The 20,690-nt window shown below is 44.1% G+C and overlaps 1 protein-coding gene across 1 annotated transcript; it reads right to left on the reverse strand.

Annotated features, from left to right (window-relative positions):
• Nucleotides 1-1,408: 1,408 nt before the first annotated feature.
• Nucleotides 1,409-5,751, reverse strand: LOC125551691 (SAP domain-containing protein). The gene is made up of 6 exons (XM_048714983.2): nucleotides 5,635-5,751; nucleotides 5,485-5,547; nucleotides 3,772-5,172; nucleotides 2,833-3,030; nucleotides 2,573-2,724; nucleotides 1,409-2,116 (listed from the first exon to the last, which is right to left on the reverse strand). Exons 3-6 carry the CDS (start codon nucleotides 5,165-5,167, stop codon nucleotides 1,649-1,651), a joined length of 2,214 nt encoding a protein of 737 aa, XP_048570940.2. The 5' UTR covers nucleotides 5,168-5,172; nucleotides 5,485-5,547; nucleotides 5,635-5,751; the 3' UTR covers nucleotides 1,409-1,648.
• Between the last annotated feature and the right edge of the window lie 14,939 nt (nucleotides 5,752-20,690).

The raw sequence follows: 20,690 nt of genomic DNA on the forward strand, positions 1-20,690 counted from the left end.
CGTTGAATATTTCTTTCGGGCGGGATTTGATTGGCCTTCGTGTTATGTCATGGCAAAAATTATTATCCAGATTGAAATTGATTAATCTGATACGAGGATGAGATGTGTTTCACTGAAACCTCACTACATCTGGGTCCTCAGACGACTCTAATGTACCGTGCGCTCACGTATTCACAAGTCTCATTGAATAATAACAAGAAAATTTAGATGTCAAATATTCCATTAAAAGTTAAAATATTCATTTGGTATCTTCGAAAAGGGAGTTGTGCTAATCAAAGATAACCTCGCATGTCGCAGTTGGCAATGAAGCAACAAGTCCAGCTTTCATACTCATGATAAGACAATCAAACACCTCTTTTTCCAATGTAAATTTGCGCGTTCTACATGGTCAGACATTCAAATAGCGTCTACTTTGTATCCACCCATAAATGCTGCCAATATTTTTGGTTATTGGTTGGATGGTACCAAATAGGATCCAATCGTTAATATGGGTGGAAGCGCATGCCTTATTATGTATGCTCTGGCTATGTAGAAATGATTTGGTTTTTTAGGGCAAAATTTCCTCTCCTTTACAAGTTATCTTCCGCTATATGTACTCGCTTCATACATGGTCTACGCTACACCAAACGGAGTACTAATTCACTGTTCAGGACGGTATATATGTGGTTGGAGCGGGTGACATGGAGTTTCTTATCCAACATAGATGATAGCATAATCTCCGAATCGATCTACCAAGCCGGATGTTGCTCGTCATGCTTTGTATCCGCTTGATGCACAATTTTAAATTAATAAAAATGCCTTTATCGGGAACAAAGCGCCGTCATGAGCTTCAACACAAGGGCTAAACTGGCCATCGATTTTGAGGATACCACCACCAGTTGTTTTAGCGATGGTACCCGGGACAGTTTTGTTATATTATTTGGATTCAGATTTTTGCGCAGTTCACTTGTGAGTTCAGACGGTGGTTGTAACCTTCGCTGGTCGTAAATTTTAGAAAATTTTGACAAAAGGGCACATCTTTGTTTGCACGTCGACAAAAAAAAACGCTGCAACATTTTATCAATTTCTGGCTGCACAAGCAACATTTTATCAATTTCTGGCTGCACAAATTCAGGCAACGTCTCATTTGGTGTGAATAACGCTAACATCACATTTTCGTGTCCTGCATAGTAAAGAAAAAACCTTTTGTGCTTAGCTTGGCTTGCATGAACTTCATTTTTCAAGAACCGTTTGGAAACTTCGTAGTCAAAAAACAACGTCGATGAAGGCGAGTATAAGTACACTATTACGCGGCAGGGATTGCAATTTTTCTCGCATTTTCGTTTTTTCAATCAAACTCAAGGGAGAAACTTTGATTCTTATAAAGAGGGCCAGCAGCACCCAAGCACATCGAGGCAGAACGCAAATGTAACACGAATAAGCATTCTCCTGAATGTTTATTCACTACTAAACCAGTAAAGTTACCAGGATGTTCTAACTAAAACCAGTATCTCAGTACTCCGAAACAACTCGGGTCAGAGGACATACAATCTTTTTTAAGAAAAAAGCAGACAACATTATACAATCTTAAAGGAGATAAAACCAGTCTTTCCAGAAAATACATGCTGCTGCTTCTACATACCGCGAAACAAAAGCACGAGGCCACTGACTAATTTGCTTTGCCCTGTGCAGCAAGCTTGGCTGACACCTCCTCATCTGATAAAGGCAGATAGTAAATCCTTGGAGAGGATTGTGTCTTTCTGAAGAGATCATCAAGTGTCACCACAGGAGGTTCTGCCTTCTTTGGGGTGGGTGGGAGCTTCTCCCTTGGATCAGATGTAGGAGGCTTCACAAGGGGTGGTGGAGGCGGCAATTGCTCCCTTGGTGTAGCAGCAGCTTGGCGAGGCACACTTTGATTTGCCTGACCTTGCTGAAAAGGAGCCTCCCTTGGTGTAGTGGCTGGGCTAATAGGAACCGCCGCTGCTGTTGCTGCTGGGGGAGGGGGAGGGGGTTCAAGCTTGAGTTTCACTTCCTGGGGATCAACAAATTCAGCTAACAGATAATTGCCATTGTTCGGGGGCCACTGCAGGTTGTAGACAGCATCACGAGTAGCTGTAGCTTCCTCCACCGAGGAGAACTGCAAATAAGACATGGAGGCAAAATAAGCGAACAAATATTTACAACAACCAGCATCATCACAATGAATGCTTTTCAGCTAAGAATGATCTACAACTGATACATTCTTTAAGAACTACATCCACTCCAAACTAAAATCCAACTAGTCCACAAGTCATTAGTAGAAAGTAGCATCAGTTATCAGGCTTTGCCGACTATCAAGTCCACTTGAGAAATATAAAATGTCAAAATGATTTCACTATAAGCATGATGAAACCGCATTTAGAAAATATAGGTCCATAGGTTTTTAGTTTGGTTACATAAGAAAGGCTGCAAGTCTGCTGTATTGGACCTTACAAAAAACAATCCTTAGCAAAAACGAAGCTTAAGTCAGAAAATAATATATGCTGCTTCAAAGATGATAGAAGGAAATAAAAGACAAGAACACACTAAGTTGTGATTAACAAATAGAACATACTGTAACATAGCAGTGGGTCTTGATATGATCCATCCAGAAGCTACAAACAGATCCAGTTTTACCAAGAAGCTCTTGCACAGCTCTCAGGGTAAATGGGCGTACAAACCGGTCGATTCTCAAGGAAGTTGTTGCAGATTTCTGAGATGGTGGCACTGCAAGACCAAAACAAAGAAAAACAATTAGCTACCAAAAGAAAACAATGAACTGATCAAGTATAAAGACTTGGTAATGAAAGGACACGTAAACAAATAAGGACTCACCAATCCTCTCCTTTGGAGAATCTCCACTTGCTGTTGAATCAGACCTGCCAAGAGAACGTTTTAAGGCAGGCTGGAGAATATCCTTACGAGCATCAGAACCACTTTGACTCAATGGTTGTCTTTCTGGAACATTGCCACTATCTGCAGCCCATCGACGCTGACGTTTGATTGGCTCAGTGTTTGCAACAGTTTCTTGAGCTGTGTGTGTTCAACAGGCAATTAATACAAAACTCAGGAACACTATCAATTTAACTGCAGAATGACCAAAAGATCTTATGCTCATTACTTCACTAGCATTCTAATTCTGTATCCAAATATTAATGACATACTCCCTCCGTCCCAAAATTCTTGTCTTAGATTTGTCTAGATATGGATGTATCTAACACTGAAACGTAACTAGATACATCCGTATTTAGACAAATATAAGACAAGAATTTTGGGACGGAGGGAGTATTAAACAAATCCCCATTAAGTAGCATTAGACAACTTGTGAGCAATAGAACGTCACCAGACTATCTAAAAATCTAAGGGTTTCAGTTCATACTTAGCAGCTAACAATAATACTAGAGTACAGAGCATCTGCGCCTTCCTCAGCTAAACTAACTTGCACTCACAAGCCACTAGCAAAATTTATTTTATGTGAAACAAACGTGCTAACACAAAAAAACTTCAGAGAATGACCTCTTTGTGAAACATATCCAATACACAGTAACAACAAACATAAAGTCAACAAAAATAAATGTGCCTACACAAACTTTCTTGTCTCACAAAAACACACCCAATGCGGTACATTTTTTAGTTTCTTTGGTGCGATGTTTGCAAGCAATCAGAACTACAAAGATAATCTGACTCATCATTCAAGATGGAATTTACTCCGGGAGCCAACGGTTGTAATAAATGAAACTAGAAAGTGAAAGGGCAGGAGAGAAAGATATAGACCTTGAAATTTTCTCTTTTCAGTTGAAGCTGATGGATTTTCTTCAGCTATAACTTCCTTTGTATCAGCAGAGGAGCTCTTGACAACAGAATCAGGAAGAGACACCTCTTTCACGTATTCTGAGTTAGGCTCAGTCTTTCCTCTGAGATCATCATATTTAACACTGAAATCAAGTTGCTTAATCTCCATAACGTCATCCTCCATTGACTCATCACCTGAACTCCTGTCTAAATTTAGTTTCTCTGGAGAGCCAACTTCATCCACGTTGGCAGTGGAATCTGTGTCTTCCAAAGAGAACTGGTTCTTGACCAACTCTTTGTCATCATCCAATGGCTGCAATTCTCCACCTAAGGAAGTAATGCCAGATGATGGTTTGACCATATCTGGCTTAACCTCTAGTTCTAAATCAAAATTATTAGCATTCAAGTTATCCTTTATATTCTTTTTGGTATTTGATATATCATCACTAGAAATTGACTCACACTTAATTGAAGACCCTAGATCTGGGCAAACCTCAGGTACCTGATTATTTGATTTTGATACAATGGGCTTGTGATCCTCATTCATGAGGTTAGAACTGCACACTTCATTATCGATCCATGTATTGTCGCCCAAATCATTCTCAGGAACAAACCTCTCCCCATCATTGTTCATTGATGCAGCTGCAACATCAGTTTCCATAGGATCAGCATCTGGTATTTGGGCATCCACAGGTTTTGGTAATGTGTCATGTTTATCAGTTTTGCTAGCTTCAGCAGTATCTGACTTGGCTTCAGAAGAGATCAAGTCCGACTTGAGATCAGCACTGGTCACATCAGCGACAACAGTTGTTCCATTGGTGACAACCTCTGGTGTCTCCTCAATGTGCATCTTATTGCTTTCAGAGTGCTGGTGCCCTGCTTGTACTGTAGAATTTTCTCCAGCAACTGCTTCTGGCTGATCTCCTTTTTCTGTTGGGGCTTCTTTTGACAGGGATTCATGGTTTGCCACTACATTATCCCCGGGGGACTGTTCCACAGACGAAGCCATAATTTCCTGAGTAACTTCTGGGAGAGGAACTGCAGTTTCCTGAGTTGCATGAACCCTAGTTTCCTGACCAACTTCTGTAGCAGAAACTGCAGTTTTCTGACTAGCAGTATGTTCTTCAGGTGCTTGATCAGACGGTCCATTCGCCCCCACATCTTTCGCATCTTTACCAATGGGTGCGCCTTCATTGGCTCCGACGTCTTCAGCAGATTCGTCAGATGCCTCTTCACTCTGAATAGATTCAAAGAGACGCCTCACAAGTTCTTCTTTCAGACCTTTTACAGGGAGCCTCCTCTTTCGAAGTTCATCCTTCAACTCAGTAACTTTCCATTGATCAATGGGTCGATTCTTCAGCACAGGGAATGATGACATGATAACTGCCAACAAAGAAACAAATAAAAACTGAAGTCGCCATCACTAGATCTCAATGGATTTCTTTTCTGGACTAGAACTGTATATCTGATAAAAGATGTCAAGTGGTGTTAGGTGGCCTAATGCATCGATTTAAATCTACGAGTTAACAGGACGGCCAGATTAATCAATAGCAACCACAAGATATAATAGCAGCATGCTCAAGCTTCAACACCTGACCACCCTAACTCCCTGTCCTTCGGAGAAAGGCGCAGACACAAACAAAAAGGAAGCAAGCTAGCCACGAAGAATATAGTAGGACATCTAAGTAGGGTTACCTGAAAATCCTGGCGCGGGACACGGAACGGAACACCCTTGACGGAGATGCCAAAACCCTAGCCCTGTAAAGAAGATGCTGTCAGATCGAACCATAAAAGTCGTACCAAAAATCGCAAGCAAGCGAGTTAGAGAGAGCGGATTGCACGCACCAGCCGGCCGAATCCTCCGAGGCCACTCACTCCTGAAACAAAGAAACAAAAAACCAAAGATATTCCCAAATAAAATCTCGGAAAAAAATAGAAGAGAGGATGGCACAGCTTGGGGCGAGGGGGGGGAGGGGGGGGGGGGTAGATTATCAGGGGGAATCTGCGTATAAGTTGTGGATTTGGCGCCTGGGGCTGTATGGAGCCCTAGGGTTTGGGTCGCGGCGGGGCGAGGGGAGAAGAGGATGTGCGGGCGCGTGTGGCGTGCGGGGGCGGGACAGGGAGAGGCGACCCAAGGGGGTGGGTTTGGGATCATTTGTAGCGGCGCGGGGACCTGTCACTATACATGGCCATCTGTCGGGCAGGGTCGGGCTTCGGACCGGGCCTACCAAAACCCGATGCAAAAAACTCAGTCCCGAGCCCGGCCTGGCCCGGCTGTCAGGCCTAAAAAGTCTGAGTCCGTCCCATCATGTTAAAAGCCTGCCAGGTCTCTTTCTTAAACAACGAAAACGACAGGCTCGACCGTCGGGCTCGAAATCTAGGCCCAGCCCGCGGGCAAGGTCAGGTTGGGCTTTTTCAGGCCGTCCAGGCCAGACTGCACATACCATGCGACGACTGCATGCAGACAGTGTTGCAGCTAACATCTAGCACGCCGAAACATCCTCGATGGGTATTCTTCAAATGTGAAAACAACGGGGTATGTTGTTGTTTTCATTCGATGTTATCAGCCTATTCGGTTCAATTTCGATAGCTTATGGAGATCGTCATGTGTGTAGAAAGATGGATGCTTATTTTGGTTTTGAAAAGAAGAATATACATTTATTTATTGATAGAAAGAAACTTAATAGATGTTCGTGCACTCCTTAGTAGAATGGAGGTTAATGATGCGGCTGCATGTGAAATTAGAGAAGAAATTAGAAGGGGAGCAACATCTACTTCTTTAGAACCAAAAAAGAAGAATGCAAGATTAAGAATCCGCAAATCAATAACGAATGCATGAAGAAGACGTTGGTCCAACTAGTGGGAGCAGTTATCGAAGTTGGATATCTTCTAAAATGCCTAATTGTGGTTCTTGTTTTCTTTTGTCTTGCTGTTCTAGCAAAGTTTTGGTGAATAATTATGTACTAGTAGAATGCCTGTGCGTTGCCACGGGCATTTAAAAAATAAAAAAATCTTACTGGCTCATCATTATCATGTTCTATTGAAAAAATATCTAAGTTTTAAGGTAATATGATATTCCTCATTGCAATTAGTGTCACTAAATTTTCCGATCCATCAACCATGGATAAGTATAAAAGTAAATGAATCTAAGTTAAGTGAAATAAGGAAGGATCAAATGAATGAACAAATGAACCGTGCACATGCCTTAATCACTTCTTCTCCACCTGAAAATGGAACCCAATCCAGTTTTTGCTGCAACATTGCATTGCTCCATGGGAACCGATCGGCCTTCTCACTCGTACTTAGGAACCCCATTTGGCCATTTCTTCCGCCGCCGGCCTCAACATCACCCCGGATATCTCTCGGCCAGCTCTGTCACGAAGCCAGGTCCACCATGTTTCACTGCATCTTACATTAGTCCTCAGGTAACATAAGAACTATTGTTCAAGCATGCATGCCCAGTGGCGGAGCTTGGGCCATATTCTAGGAGGGGCAATGGGCTGGGGGGAGGGGACGACCAGAGCAAGATTTTGGGCCGATTTTCACTAATATATGGGCCATCTATTATTGGGTAGTCAAAGAAAATCTCATGGGCTGGGGGACGATGGCCTAGGATGGCCCTCACTAAGCTCCGCCACTGTGCATACCAATCGCTAGATCAAGCACATCCAAACATTTGCAATCCACCACTTTTACACCCTCCCCTCTCTCCATGAGACGTCTCCGGTACCGCGTCAATGACACTCCCCTCATTTACACGTCCAACATGGGTCCCCGCCCTTCACGGGAATCAACTCAATACTATAAGTGAAAACTAAAAGCCTGGAAACATTAAAAAATGCATCCATCCACAAAATAAGCTCTACTTCATGACAACCAATGATAAAAAATAATAATTATGATCACATCCAGTCTAATAGGAGATAATATGGGTTGCAAAATCCACACATCATGGCACAAGGCATTCTAGTTTTTTAAATACCACAATTATCATAACAATGAAAATAAAGCTAGGGATATTGAAAAATGTAAGACAGTAACGCTCTATCTCTCTCGTATTGTTTAATGGACAGGCAATATTGTTATCTTGAAGGAAAATCTGGCTTGAATGACTTCTTTGGCCATAGAAAGCGTCGGAGCTCCTTGAACCTACATATTGCACCCTTTGTGTTAGTCAAGATCGAAAAATAGCTAGACATGGGTAATCAGGAATGTACATTTTAATCAAGTTATTTGCTTCATTGATGTCTGGGTTGTTGTATTATCCGAGACAACTTGTTGTAAAAGTATTAGCATTTGAAATTCAGTGTGAAAAAGCCTTAAAAGTAGTAGTAGACAACATAAAACACAATAGCAGGAAGCCAAAAGCAAAATAGTTAATCAGAGGCATGTTGCCTCCGGAAATCCCTAGGAAGAGACACTGGTCTTCTACCCCACATTACATATGTCAAAAGATACTATGCATAGTATTAACTCATTTAGTTATCCAGCTGACCAGATCAATTGTAAGCATTACGTGGTTCTTATTTCAGTGAAAAGGAATTCCGTTGAATAGTGAACTTAATTGGTATAAAAGAACTATAATATGGATTGCGCTTAAACCGCAAAAGATTTTCTAGGAGCTCAGAATAAAATATGTGCAATAACTCACTAAAGATCTTCTATGTTCTTACTATTTGGGAATACCAACTCTTTGAGTAACAGAGTAATAATAGAACATTGCGCAGCTCAATTCATGCCATCTATAAGAAAGGCTACATCTATAAGAAAGGCTACATCAAGTAGTAGAATCTGCATGCCATGCGTGCTAACCTGGTCTGTGAGTTAAAGATATTGAACCCCTCTTATGTGTATGATGACCCTCTCAAACACCTGCAACCAAAAATAGATGAGACCCACCTATTAAGACTAAAAAAAATGAAAGTTGAAACATGTAAGGGCATTTGGGCATCGTACAGAAACACACTGACCAATCGCTTTGATTGAGGATCAAGAACAAAACATGAGAGCCTCTCCCATCAATTACCTCGACAGAAGCATAATACATCTCTGATTTGTCTAGCGCCTTCCACATTCATGCGGCTGAAAAACTCCCCGCTCCCTCCCGCCCCGTCTTGCGTTGATGAAGACCTAGGTTGAGCTTTGCTCCGCGGAGCACTCACTTTTGGTCAAGTACACGAACATCAGAAGGGGGGGATGTTGGAGATTAAGAGGAGATTGAGGGGAATGGATCCTCACATCAGTGAGGTGCACGGTGCATGTGCATATGTGCCGAGTTTGATCTGGCTACAAAAAAGGAGCATAACCATATGCCGAAGTAAAAGTAAAATGAACACGTATCTTATACCTAAATTATATCCTCTCCTTCCCTCAGTAAATAAATAATTATACTCTCCTGCATATCATCTCACAGGTGTTAAAAAGCTAGCATTTTTTGCTTATGCATTGGATCTAAAACTTAAATTATGTAAGAAGACCACAGTAAACAACAACCAAAAGATTTTCTAAGTCGTTCTTGCCTTCATTACCGTTTCTTCCGATGCTTCCAATTCCACACTTTTTCCTACAATATTGAAGCAGTCCTTAAACCCTGCAATATCAGCATAAAAATAAAATAAATAGAGGACAAACAAAAACGCAAAAATAAAAAAATCGTTCCAACACTCAGAGCATGTTTAAATTATTTGTATCACACTGTATAGACTTACCCAAGAAATGTTGCATCCAAAAAACGATCAGAATACAAAACCATGTCACGCCTGACGCCGTGCCTTAGTTGTACGCTGGTGCCACCTCCTCCATATGTGGTGTTCGATGGTGCATCAAGGGTGTGTGTGTGAGTTAATTATGTGTGAGTGGGGCATGTGTGCCGGCTAGGTGAGGTACTTGGTCTGAAACCTGTAAGTGAACAAAGGAAAATTTGAATTGATGAAATACAGTTCTGAATTCCTCCTCCTATGTTTCTCTTCTCTTCTTCCTCGGTCGGGAAAAAAGGAGAGGGACCTCACGCTGACCATCACAGCGGCAAGGGTTACCAAATCAAATTAAGTGTTATAATCCGGCAAGACGTGCATGTTAAGTTAAAGGCTTACCTGCCGTGATTGTTCCTTCGCTGGCTGGATATGGAAGTGGTGAATTTTCTCATCGGCTGGAAGCGCTCTAGCTCACACAAGCAGTGGCAGGCATGAGAAACCTGTCATGGTGCTCCTTACTTTGACTGGACTCGTCAAGTTCTCTATGAGGACGAATGTCCTGTGCGGCGACTGGACTCGTTTGCGTCAAGATCTCAACCTAACATAGTAAAACCAAGGACTTAGCACATCTGAACCATACACCATACAAAGAAAAATGGTGAAATAGTGAACATTATATCGTCAAGAGCAGTTGAAACCTAAAGAGAAATCAAGGAGCATGCAATCTCCCCAGCTAACCATTGTGGGTTGGGAAGACAACAACTTCTTAGCAAATGTTGTAATATCATCTAGGGCCAACTCATCCATACACCGAGAAGAAATAATAGATAGGTGTTGTAATTCCAACAATAAAGAGAGGGGATCAATTAGTATAAGACGGGTTTGTGAAATATGGTTCAAACTGAAGGTATTGGGTAACCTGCAGCCGTAAGTCAAAAGATGTTTCCCTATATCTTCTGCAACAATTACCTATAGTGCAAAGTTTACATGGGGTTCTATATGTGATAACTGACAGGAAAGAATATTTGTTCGTGGGCTCGAATTACCCTTGATTCAAGATTCTTCACACATGTCAGTTCATTCTCTGTCACTGAATACATGGAAACCAAATCATGTTTTAGAACATGCAGCTTCAGTGATTACTCTCAAAGGTTGGAACGGCTCATGCCTTGTCTATGCATTGCGGTAGCAATCAATTCCTGCACCACGACATCAAGGGCATTCGAAACAAAATCTGGTGGCTGTAGTATTAAGAAAGGCAAAGTCCGTCTCATAGCAAGATAACATAGCAGGAAAAGGAGAGAAATTTCAATCTATGAAACCTATATTGATGTACAGAGAAAACACATTCGATTAAACATAATAGAACAAACCTAGATGCAAATAACAACAGGAAAACGTTAACAAAGTAACAGCTTGGTAGTATGTAGCGCTACAAATTAACTAATAGGCTTGGCTTATTAGCTTGATTTCCCATGCTTCTTTCCACGTCAGTGACATAGGATCTCTACAAGGCAGTGTTAGCCGGCATAACTTGCTGAGCGCCACTGGCGGCGGAGATGGGGTTCACAGGTAGGTTGCCACCATGCTGGCTAGGGCGGGGCGAGCGTACCCACGGGATTGGAGAGATCGATGAATGACATGGGCGAGGGTGAAGGTGGCCATGTAGCGAGGGGCAGGGTGGGGATGGAGACGACACTAACCATAGCGCGTTAGTTCCAGGTCAGGATGGGAGTAGGCGGGAGATGTGCTTGCATTTCTTCTTCCGTGTGGTGAGAGCGATGGGTGGACTGGCGCATGAACTATCTTGACGACGACGGCCCCAACATCGGAGGTCATTGCCGTCACCGACCTCGCTGACGGTGAGTGCGTCGATGCGAGGCGGAGATGGCATGGATGTAGCCTACCAGGGACACCTTCTCGAGTGGGCGAAAGTCCTATGCCTCCTCTACTGCGGCCATGGTGGGCTACGCGGCTTGTAGCGGATCAAGACTTTGGAGAGTGGGCCTTCACCGCGCTAGGACTTCCTGGATGTATGCCACCAAGGACGCGACCCACCATGGCCGGCGGGCATGTGGTGACTGGTGAGGCCGGCGTTAGAGACTTGGAGTGCAGAGAGGCCGGCGGTGTGCATCCTCCTGTCCCTCCTCTCCTCCTCCCTCGATCATGCGCCATCTAGATCGGGGGCTCAAACGTGAGGCTAGAGGAGAGACGTGCGGTGGCTAGGGTTTGAGGTAGGAGGGGACAGGCACGGCCCGTGTGTTCCATGACCATGAGCAGTTTTTCTTCCCTGGCTTTTTTGTTATATTCGCATGCGGGGTGGGGCATCGGTTTAAGCAGAAAAACCGGTGGATCGAAGGGGCAGTTTATGAGAGGGAGGGGAGGTCGAACGAACGAACGACGTACGTACTCAGACATTAGGAGTAGAGATATCCAGTGTGCTTAAAGAAAATAAAGAAGCAAAGAAATGTGTTTTCATGCCAGAAATTGAAATGCAAAGTACTGATTTACGGGCCGATGCGGGCGGTGGTAGTAATCCGTTTTGCGCGGTCTGATCTGCTGGCGCCTGCGCCGGCCCGCCAAGCCATTTTTTCGCGAACAGTATACGCATTTTGCGGGTCGATATTATACGGAGTCTGCTAGAGATGCTCTTAGCCCCGTCTATAGTCATCCATTAAATATCTGATGTACCAGATTGATCCATATTCCAAATGAATTTTTTTAATTGTTCATCAAAATTTGAAAAAAAAACAAATCATAAATGTGTCGTTTTGTATTCTATGAAAAATTCAATCCATTTAGACGTATCACTTGTGAACAAACATTTCTTATTTATTTGAGCTCAAAAGGCTATTTAATCACAAAAACATACATCCAAATTGGTTGAAACTTTTCCAGAAAAGTTTATGATTTATTGGATTTTTTTTATTTTTTTCTGAACACTTTGATATTTTCAGTTTAGAAAATGGGTCAATCTGGTATGTCAGATCTTTATATGGATGGCTGATAGAGGAGGTTAAGTTATGGTGAGACTTGGCTTGACGAAGTCACTGAAGCTACGTCCCACTTGTGGATGCATATTAACCGAGAACTGATTTGTCGAGCCAAAAAAGAAAAAACAGGACTGAACCAAAATTTATTTGGTAAATTCGGTGTTTGCGCTGGGTTATCTTTTTTGGGATTGCCATGGGTTATCAAAAAAACAAAATATTGTTTGTTTGTATACAACCCATCTAGGCCCGGTCATTCACGGTTTGGTCTGCATAGCATGAACCTTAAAGCACCTCTCAGTCATGCACGCTAGAAACGTCTGATTCGGTTGTTTCCCCTTAGCCAGACTCGAGCGATGCACCGGAGGGGAACGTGGCGCTGAACTAATGTGATCATGAAGATGGCGTGAGCTTGTGCGCGTCTCCTGAAAAGTGGTGGGAGGAATTGGGGTCACCTTCCACCGATTTGATTCCTGTATATAGTCACCTTCACCGAATTGCCCAAACTCCGGCCAATTCCTCCCTTTCGAGCTTTTTCTCCCATGTGGATTCACACCGATGAGCGGGTAAGCGTCATTTCTTCTCTGGTCGGCGGTACACGACGGCAGCGATTCATGTCCTTCTCCTCTTTGACCTATTCTGCGCTGCCTTTCTGCTGCACCGATGGTTGTAAGTTTGATCGCTCTCTCCCCTCTGCTCGCTCTAGCTAGATCTATGAGCATGTGATGGGATTATATCTATGGCCATGTTGTAGCATTGTGCATTGCCGATCTATGAGAATGTGATGTTGTGGTAGCTAGAGGTGATGGATTAGTAGCATGCTTGGTGTTGTTTCCATGTCAGCTAGAATTGGTGGCTAGTGGTGATGGATTGGTAGCATGTTAGTTGATGCGTAGTATGCTAGTTTGCAAGTATGTAATGGTGTGGTAGTGTGTTGAACTCCATGGTATGATTTTAGATTGAAGAACAACCATAGTGTGGTGTGTTGAACTCGACGACGCATGTGTACTATGCTTATTGTCCATGTGTAGTGCTTGTTTGTAGTGTCCATATTTAGTGCTTGTTCGTAGTGTCCATGTTTAGTGCTCGTTCTTCACTTTTGTGATGCTAAAGTTTGTATGACAGGCCATTGTCTTGTCCGAGAGCCAACTCCCGGTATCCTATGTTGAGGACTCCCAACCTATTATCTAGGAGCAGATGCCTCCAAATTCAGATGTCTTCAAGGGGTCTACTATGGTTCCACCATTTGTGCCTATGCATTTGTGTTGGCTGTGCCTAATGCTGCTGTTGCCCAAAAGGCAGACATCAAGGAGGCGAAGGAGAAGAAGGGTGGGAGGGGGAACTCCATGATATAGCAGTCGTTCATGTCCACGTTCGTGCTTAACAAGATGTGTGATATCTTGGCCAATGGGGTGAGGACTAACAAGGTATTCAAGGAGGTGACTTAAACTATGTTGTCGAGTAGGTGTTCAAGTTTTGTGCCCAAGAGGTCACCTCGACCCAGGTCTACAACTACCACAGGAAGTGAAGAGCAAGAGGGATCACAATGTCCAAGCTCAGACATCTTGGCGGCGTTTCATCGGATTAGGACCCGTGCATGATCTTTTTGGAGGCAGCACTACCAAGGTCATATCGTAGTTAGATCACATACCACTTGTTTTAGCATGTCTATCATGCCAATCATAACTAACCATGTTGGGATTCTTTCTTAGAACCACCCTGTTGGGAAACATAGCATGCAATTTCAAAAAAAATCCTATGCTCACGCAATATCTATCTAGGAGATGCATAGCAACGAGAGGGGGAGTGTCTCCATGTACCCTCGTAGACCGAAAGAGGAAGCGTTTGACAACGCAGTTGATGTAGTCGAACTTCTTCTAGCTCCGACCGATCAAGTACCGAACGTATGACACCTCCGAGTTCTGCACACATTCAGCATGATGACGTCCCTCGCCTTCTTGATCCAGCAAGGTGCCGAGGAAGTAGATGAGTTCCATCAGCACGACAACATGGTGACAGTGATGGTGAAGTGATTCTTGCAGGGCTTCGCCTAAGCACCGCAAAACTATGACCGAGGGTGTAAACTGTGGAGAGTGGCGCCGCACACGGCTAACGGTTGTTGCCGTGTGTTCTAGACGCCCCCTCCCCACGTATATATAGGTGGGAGGGGGAGGGGAGCAGCCTTGGGGCGCCCCAAGTAGGAGGAATCCTACTTGAGGTCCTCCCCCAATTCGGCCACCCCCCTTTCCTTATTTCCGGAGGGAAAGAGGAAGGGGGGAGGGAGAAAGGGAAGGGGGGCCGAACCCCCCTTGCTCCTTCTCCAGTCCGGCCACATGCCTAAGGGGGGGCGCCACCCCTTGTAGGCTGGTGTGCTCCCCTCTTATGGCCCATATTGCCCATATCTTTCCCCCGGGGATTCCGATAACCCCATCCGGTACTCCGATAAATACCTAATACTATCTGGAGCACTTCCAGTGTCCGAATACTATCATCCTATATATCAATCTTTACCTCTCAACCATTTCGAGACTCCTCATCAGGTCCATGATCTCATCCGAAACTCCGAACAACATTTAGTCACCAAATCACATAACTCATATAATACTAAATCGTCATCGAACGTTAAGTGTGCGGACCCTATGGGTTCGAGAACTATGTAGACATGACTGAGACACCTCTCCGGTCAATAACCAATAGCGGAACCTGGATGCTCATATTGGCTTCTACATATTCTACGAAGATCTTTATCGGTCGAACCGTTATGACAACATACGTTATTCCCTTTGTCATCAGTATGTTACTTGCCCGAGATTCAATCGTCGGTATCTTCATACCTAGTTCAATCTCGTTATTGGCAAGTCTCTTTACTCATTCCGTAATACATCATCCTGCAACTAACTTATTAGTCACTTTGCTTGCAAGTCTTCTCATGATGTGTATTACCGAGAGGGCCCAGATATACCTCTCCGATACTCGGAGTGACAAATCATAATCTCGATCTATGCCAACCCAACAAACACCTTCGGAGATACCTGTAGAGCATCTTTATAATCACCCAGTTACGTTGTGACGTTTGATAGCACACAAGGTACTCCTCCGGTATTCGGGAGTTGCATAATCTCATAGTCAAAGGAATATGTATATGGCATGAAGAAAGCAATAGCAATAAAACTGAACGATCAATATGCTAAGCTAATGGATGGGTCTTGTCCATCACATCATTCTCCTAATGATGTGATCCCGTTCACCAAATGACAACACATGTCTATGGTTAGGAAACTTAACCATCTTTGATTAATGAGCTATCCTAGTAGAGGCTTACTAGGGGCACGGTGTTTTGTCTATGTATCCACACATGTATCAAGTTTCCGGTTAATACAATTCTAGCATGAATAATAAACATTTATCATGAATAAGGAAATATAAAATAACAAGTTTATTATTGCCTCTAGGGCATATTTCCTTCAGTCTCCCACTTGCACTAGAGTCAATAATCTAGATTACATTGTAATGATTCTAACACCCATGGAGTCTTGGTGCTAATCATGTTTTGCTCGTGGAAGAGGCTTAGTCAATGGGTCTGCAACATTCAGATCCGTGTGTATTTTGCAAATCTCTATGTCTCCCTCCTTGACTTGATCACGGATGGAGTTGAAGCGTCTCTTGATGTGCTTGGTTCTTTTGTGAAATCTGGATTCCTTCGCCAAGGCAATTGCTCCAGTATTGTCACAAAAGATTTTCATTGGACCCGATGCACTAGGTATTACACCTAGATCGGATATGAACTCCTTCATCCAGACTCCTTCATTTGCTGCTTCCGAAGCAGCTATGTACACCGCTTCACACGTAGATCCCGCCACGACGCTCTGCTTGGAACTGCACCAACTAACAGCTCCACCATTCAATATAAATACGTATCCGGTTTGTGACTTAGAGTCATCCGGATCAGTGCCAAAGCTAGCATCGACGTAACCATTTACGAAGAGCTTGTTGTCAGCTCCATAAACGAGAAACATATCCTTGGTCCCTTTCAGGTACTTCAGGATGTTCTTGACCATTGTCCGGTGATCCACTCCTGGATTACTTTGGTACCTCCCTGCTAAACTTATAGCAAGGCACACATTAGGCCTGGTACAAAACATAGCATACATGATAGAACCTATGGATGAGGCATAGGGAATGACTTTCATTTTCTCTCTATCTTCTGCAGTGGTCGGGCATTGAGTCTGACTGATCCATTTTGAACTTCTTCAAAACTTTATCAAGGTATGTGCTTTGTGAAAGTCCTATTAAGTGTCTTGATCTATCTCTATAGATCTTGATGCCTAATATATAAGCAGCTTCACTGAGGTCTTTCATTGAAAACCTCTTATTCAAGTATCCTTTTATGCTATCCAGAAATTCTATATCATCTCCAATCAACAATATGTCATCTACATATAATATTAGAAATGCTACAGAGATCCCACTCACTTTCTTGTAAATACAGGCTTCTCCGAAAGTCTATATAAAACCATATTCTTTGATCACCTCATCAAAGCGTATATTCCAACTCCGAGATGCTTACACCAGTCCATAGATGGATCGCTGGAGCTTGCACACTTTGTTAGCACCTTTAGGATCGACAAAACTTCTGGTTGCATCATATACAACTCTTTTTTAAGAAATCCATTAAGGAATGCAGTTTTGACGTCCATTTGCTAGATTTCATAATCATAAAATGCGGTAATTGCTAACATGATTCGGACAGACTTAAGCATCGCTACGGGTGAGAAAGTCTCATCGTAGTCAACTCCTTGAACTTGTCAAAAACCTTTCGCGACAAGTCGAGCTTTGTAGACTGTAACATTACCATCAGCGTCAATCTTCTTCTTGAATATCCATTTATTCTCTATGGCTCGCCGATCATCGGGCAAGTCAACCAAAGTCCACACTTTGTTCTCATATATGGATCCTATCTGAGATTTCATGGCCTCAAGCCATTTAACGGAATCTGGGCTCATCGTCACTTCTTCATAGTTCGTAGGTTCGTCATGGTCTAGTAACATGACTTCCAGAACAGGGTTACCATGCCACTCTGGTGCGGAACGTGCTCTGTTTGACCTACAAGATCCTGTAGTAACTTGATTTGAAGTTTCATGATCATCATCATTAGCTTCCTCTCTAGTTGGTGTAGGCATCACGGGAACATATTTCTCTGAGGAGCTACTTTCCAATCCGAGAGAAGGTACAATTACCTCATCAAGTTCTACTTTCATCCCACTCACTTCTTTCAAGAGAAACTTCTTCTCTAGAAAGTTTCCATTCTTGGCAACAAATATCTTGCCTTCGGATTTGTGGTAGAAGGTGTACCCAATTGTTTCCTTAGGGTATCCTATGAAGACGCACTTCTCCGATTTGGGTTCGAGCTTATCAGGCTGAAGCCTTTTGACATAAGTGTCGCAACCCCAAACTTTAAGAAACTATAACTTAGGTTTCTTGCCAAAGCATAGTTCATACGGTGCCGTCTCAACGGATTTAGACGGTGCCCTATTTAACGTGAATGCAGTTGTCTCTAATGCATAACCCCAAAATGATAGTGGTAAATCAGTATGTAACGCCCACGATGCAGCTATATCTCCCACGTGTCGAGGCATGACTTAGAGGCATAACCGCATAGTGGTTTTGTCTCAAGAGGGCTAATCTTCACAAACATCCCATGTAATGAATAAGACAGTGGTAAATAGAGTTGGCTTACACTCGCCACATCACACAATACATAAATAATTCATACATCATCCAAATACAATCATAGACCGACTACGGTCAAATCCGAATAAAAAGGAAGATAAACCCCAAATGCTAGATCCCTGATTGTCCCAACTAGGCTCCACTACTGATCATCAGGAAATGACACATAGTAACGACCAAGGTCCTCGTCGAACTCCCACTGGTGTTCGGTAGCATCACCTACACTGGTATCATGTAACGCCCCGAGACCGATGTGACAGGTGTCTTCCAGTTATTCGCTGTTGTTGCCTTGTAATTTTCTTGCGTGTTGCATCTTGCCATGTCATCATGTGCATTGCATCATCATGTTTTCAAGACTTGCATCCGTCTGGGTTCCCCAGTTCTCTCCGTTGTCCGTTCTGAGCCCAAACACACTTGCACGCGCCCGCGGAACGTCCAAAATAGTATTTTATAAGTGGCTATAAAATGTTCTCGGAATGGGTTGAAAGTTGGCATGCAGTGTTGTTATGTTGTTAGTAGGTCGCCTGCCAAGTTTCATCACATTCGGAGTCCGTTTGACGCCCCAACAGTTAACTATAGCGGCATTATAGTCGGTCAAAACGTCAGACGTTTTCGGTCTCTGAAAACGGTTGCCGGGCTGCCTTCTTTTCTCTCCTCTCAGCCCAAGCCCCTCTACACAGTCCATCTAGCCCACCTACCTACCCCCTCCGCTCCGGACCGTCCGATGGCGATCGAACGGCTCCGAAACGGAGCAAAACTCCCAACCCTAGCTCCTCCTGCTATATATGGACACCCCTAGTCCATTTTTGGCCTCCTACCTACCCCCTCCTCAATTTACGCGCCGCCAGCCACCTCCTACCTGCAGTCGCCGCCCCCTCCTCGGAATCCATGCCTCGCCAGCCCTTCGCCGCGAAGTGGCGTGCCACCAATGGCCGCGCCGCCGCAGCCGACACCCCGCCGCCAACTAGGGCCGGCCACCTATCCCCTGCCTCCTTCCAGCCACCGCGGCCCGCCCGAGCCCATGCACGGCCCGAGCAAGCCCATTGAGGCCCGATCGTCGCCTCAACCCCGCTCCTCGATCCGATCTGGATTGGGAGGGGATGCCCGAGACCCCGCTCTACCCCGCCGCCTCGCCGGACTCCACCGCCGTGCCGGAGCACCGCCGCCACCGGCGACCACCTCCACCCAGGCCGGACCCCGCACCCTGCTGCTTCCTCCCTCCTCTCTTTACCTATCTCACCCTCTTTGTCCCTTGCAGCGCAACCACCTGCCGGAGTACATTCACCGGAGCCCTGATTCGCTCTCCTCCGACCGGATCCGGGGAAGCTACGCCCAGATCCGTCCTCGGTTCCCTCCCCCGCATCCATTCCCGACCTCCGCATTCGCCGCCGTCGCCGGAGAGGCCACCCTGCCGCCACCGGTCTTCTTTCTCCCTGGGATGCAGAGGCGCAGTGCCCGCTAACGTTGACCGCGCCACCGCCGCACGCATCCTGTGAGGCCTGGCCCAGCTCCAACGCGTGGACGACCCAACAACCGGCCTGCCAGGCCTCCCCCCACCTAACTGGGCCTGGCCCAGCTAGGTGAGCACCAGCCCCTCCTCTCTGTTGGGCTAGCCAGCCAGTTTCGGCCCTCTTCTATTTTTTTTCTCTTTCAGCGATTTATCTAATTATCCAGAGTTGGCAGACTTACAAAAAAACCCTTCATGTTCATGCATTTAATAACTCCACAACCGTGCATCGGAATTAAACAAACTTAATATGAAAAATGCTTAGAATCTCATCTACTTTCATAATTTGCAACTTTCATCCATGTATAAAATGTTTAAAATGATGTTTGCATATAATTTTCCTATTTCCATGTTAAAATGCTTTATTTCATAACTAATTAACCGTAGCTCCATTTTAAATAAACTTTATATGTAAATGGGGTAGAAAAATGCCTAGTTTAACGTGGTGACTTTACTTTGCATGTTTAACAACTCTAAAATATGGTTTAGGGAAGAATAGTACCAACTTTAAAAATATGCATATGAGGATTTTCCGGACTTGTTGCTTGTTGTTCCGGCCTCATTTAAAACTTGACTAGATAGGTAGTTTTATTATGCTTCACCTCTTGCCATGTTTAATAACATTTAATATTGTTGGGTACATAAACAAGAGTGAACTAAATGTTTGAATGTGGTGTTCCGTTAGTATGCATCTCATTGCATAGTGAGCTCCACTTAATTTGTAGTATTGTCTGTGCATTTTGCCATGCCATGAATCATTAAACTGGACATGCATCATACTTGGTTGTGCATCATGCCATGTTTATGTGATGGTTGTTTACCATGTTGTTTGCTTCTTTCCGGGTTGCTTCTCTCGGTAGCTTCGATTTCATTTCAGAGTTGTAAGGATCCGTTCGACTACGTCCGCTTGTCTTCTTCATGGACTCGTTCTTCTTCCTTGCGGGATCTCATGCAAGATGACCATACCCTCGAAATCACTTC

This window comes from Triticum urartu, chromosome 4A, assembly GCF_056163025.1.
Source record: "Triticum urartu cultivar PI428250 chromosome 4A, HENAU_Tu73, whole genome shotgun sequence".
In the NCBI taxonomy this organism is placed as follows: domain Eukaryota; kingdom Viridiplantae; phylum Streptophyta; class Magnoliopsida; order Poales; family Poaceae; genus Triticum; species Triticum urartu.

Excerpts from the sequence above, each read along its gene's own strand:
- LOC125551691 (XM_048714983.2), bottom strand. The coding sequence starts at position 5,167 with ATGTCATCATTCCCTGTGCTGAAGAATCGACCCATTGATCAATGGAAA. Across the intron at positions 3,031-3,771 it reads TGAAAAGAGAAAATTTCAAG|CTCAAGAAACTGTTGCAAAC; the intron begins GTCTATATCTTT and ends GAACACACACAG. Across the intron at positions 2,117-2,572 it reads AGACCCACTGCTATGTTACA|TTCTCCTCGGTGGAGGAAGC; the intron begins GTATGTTCTATT and ends TCTTATTTGCAG.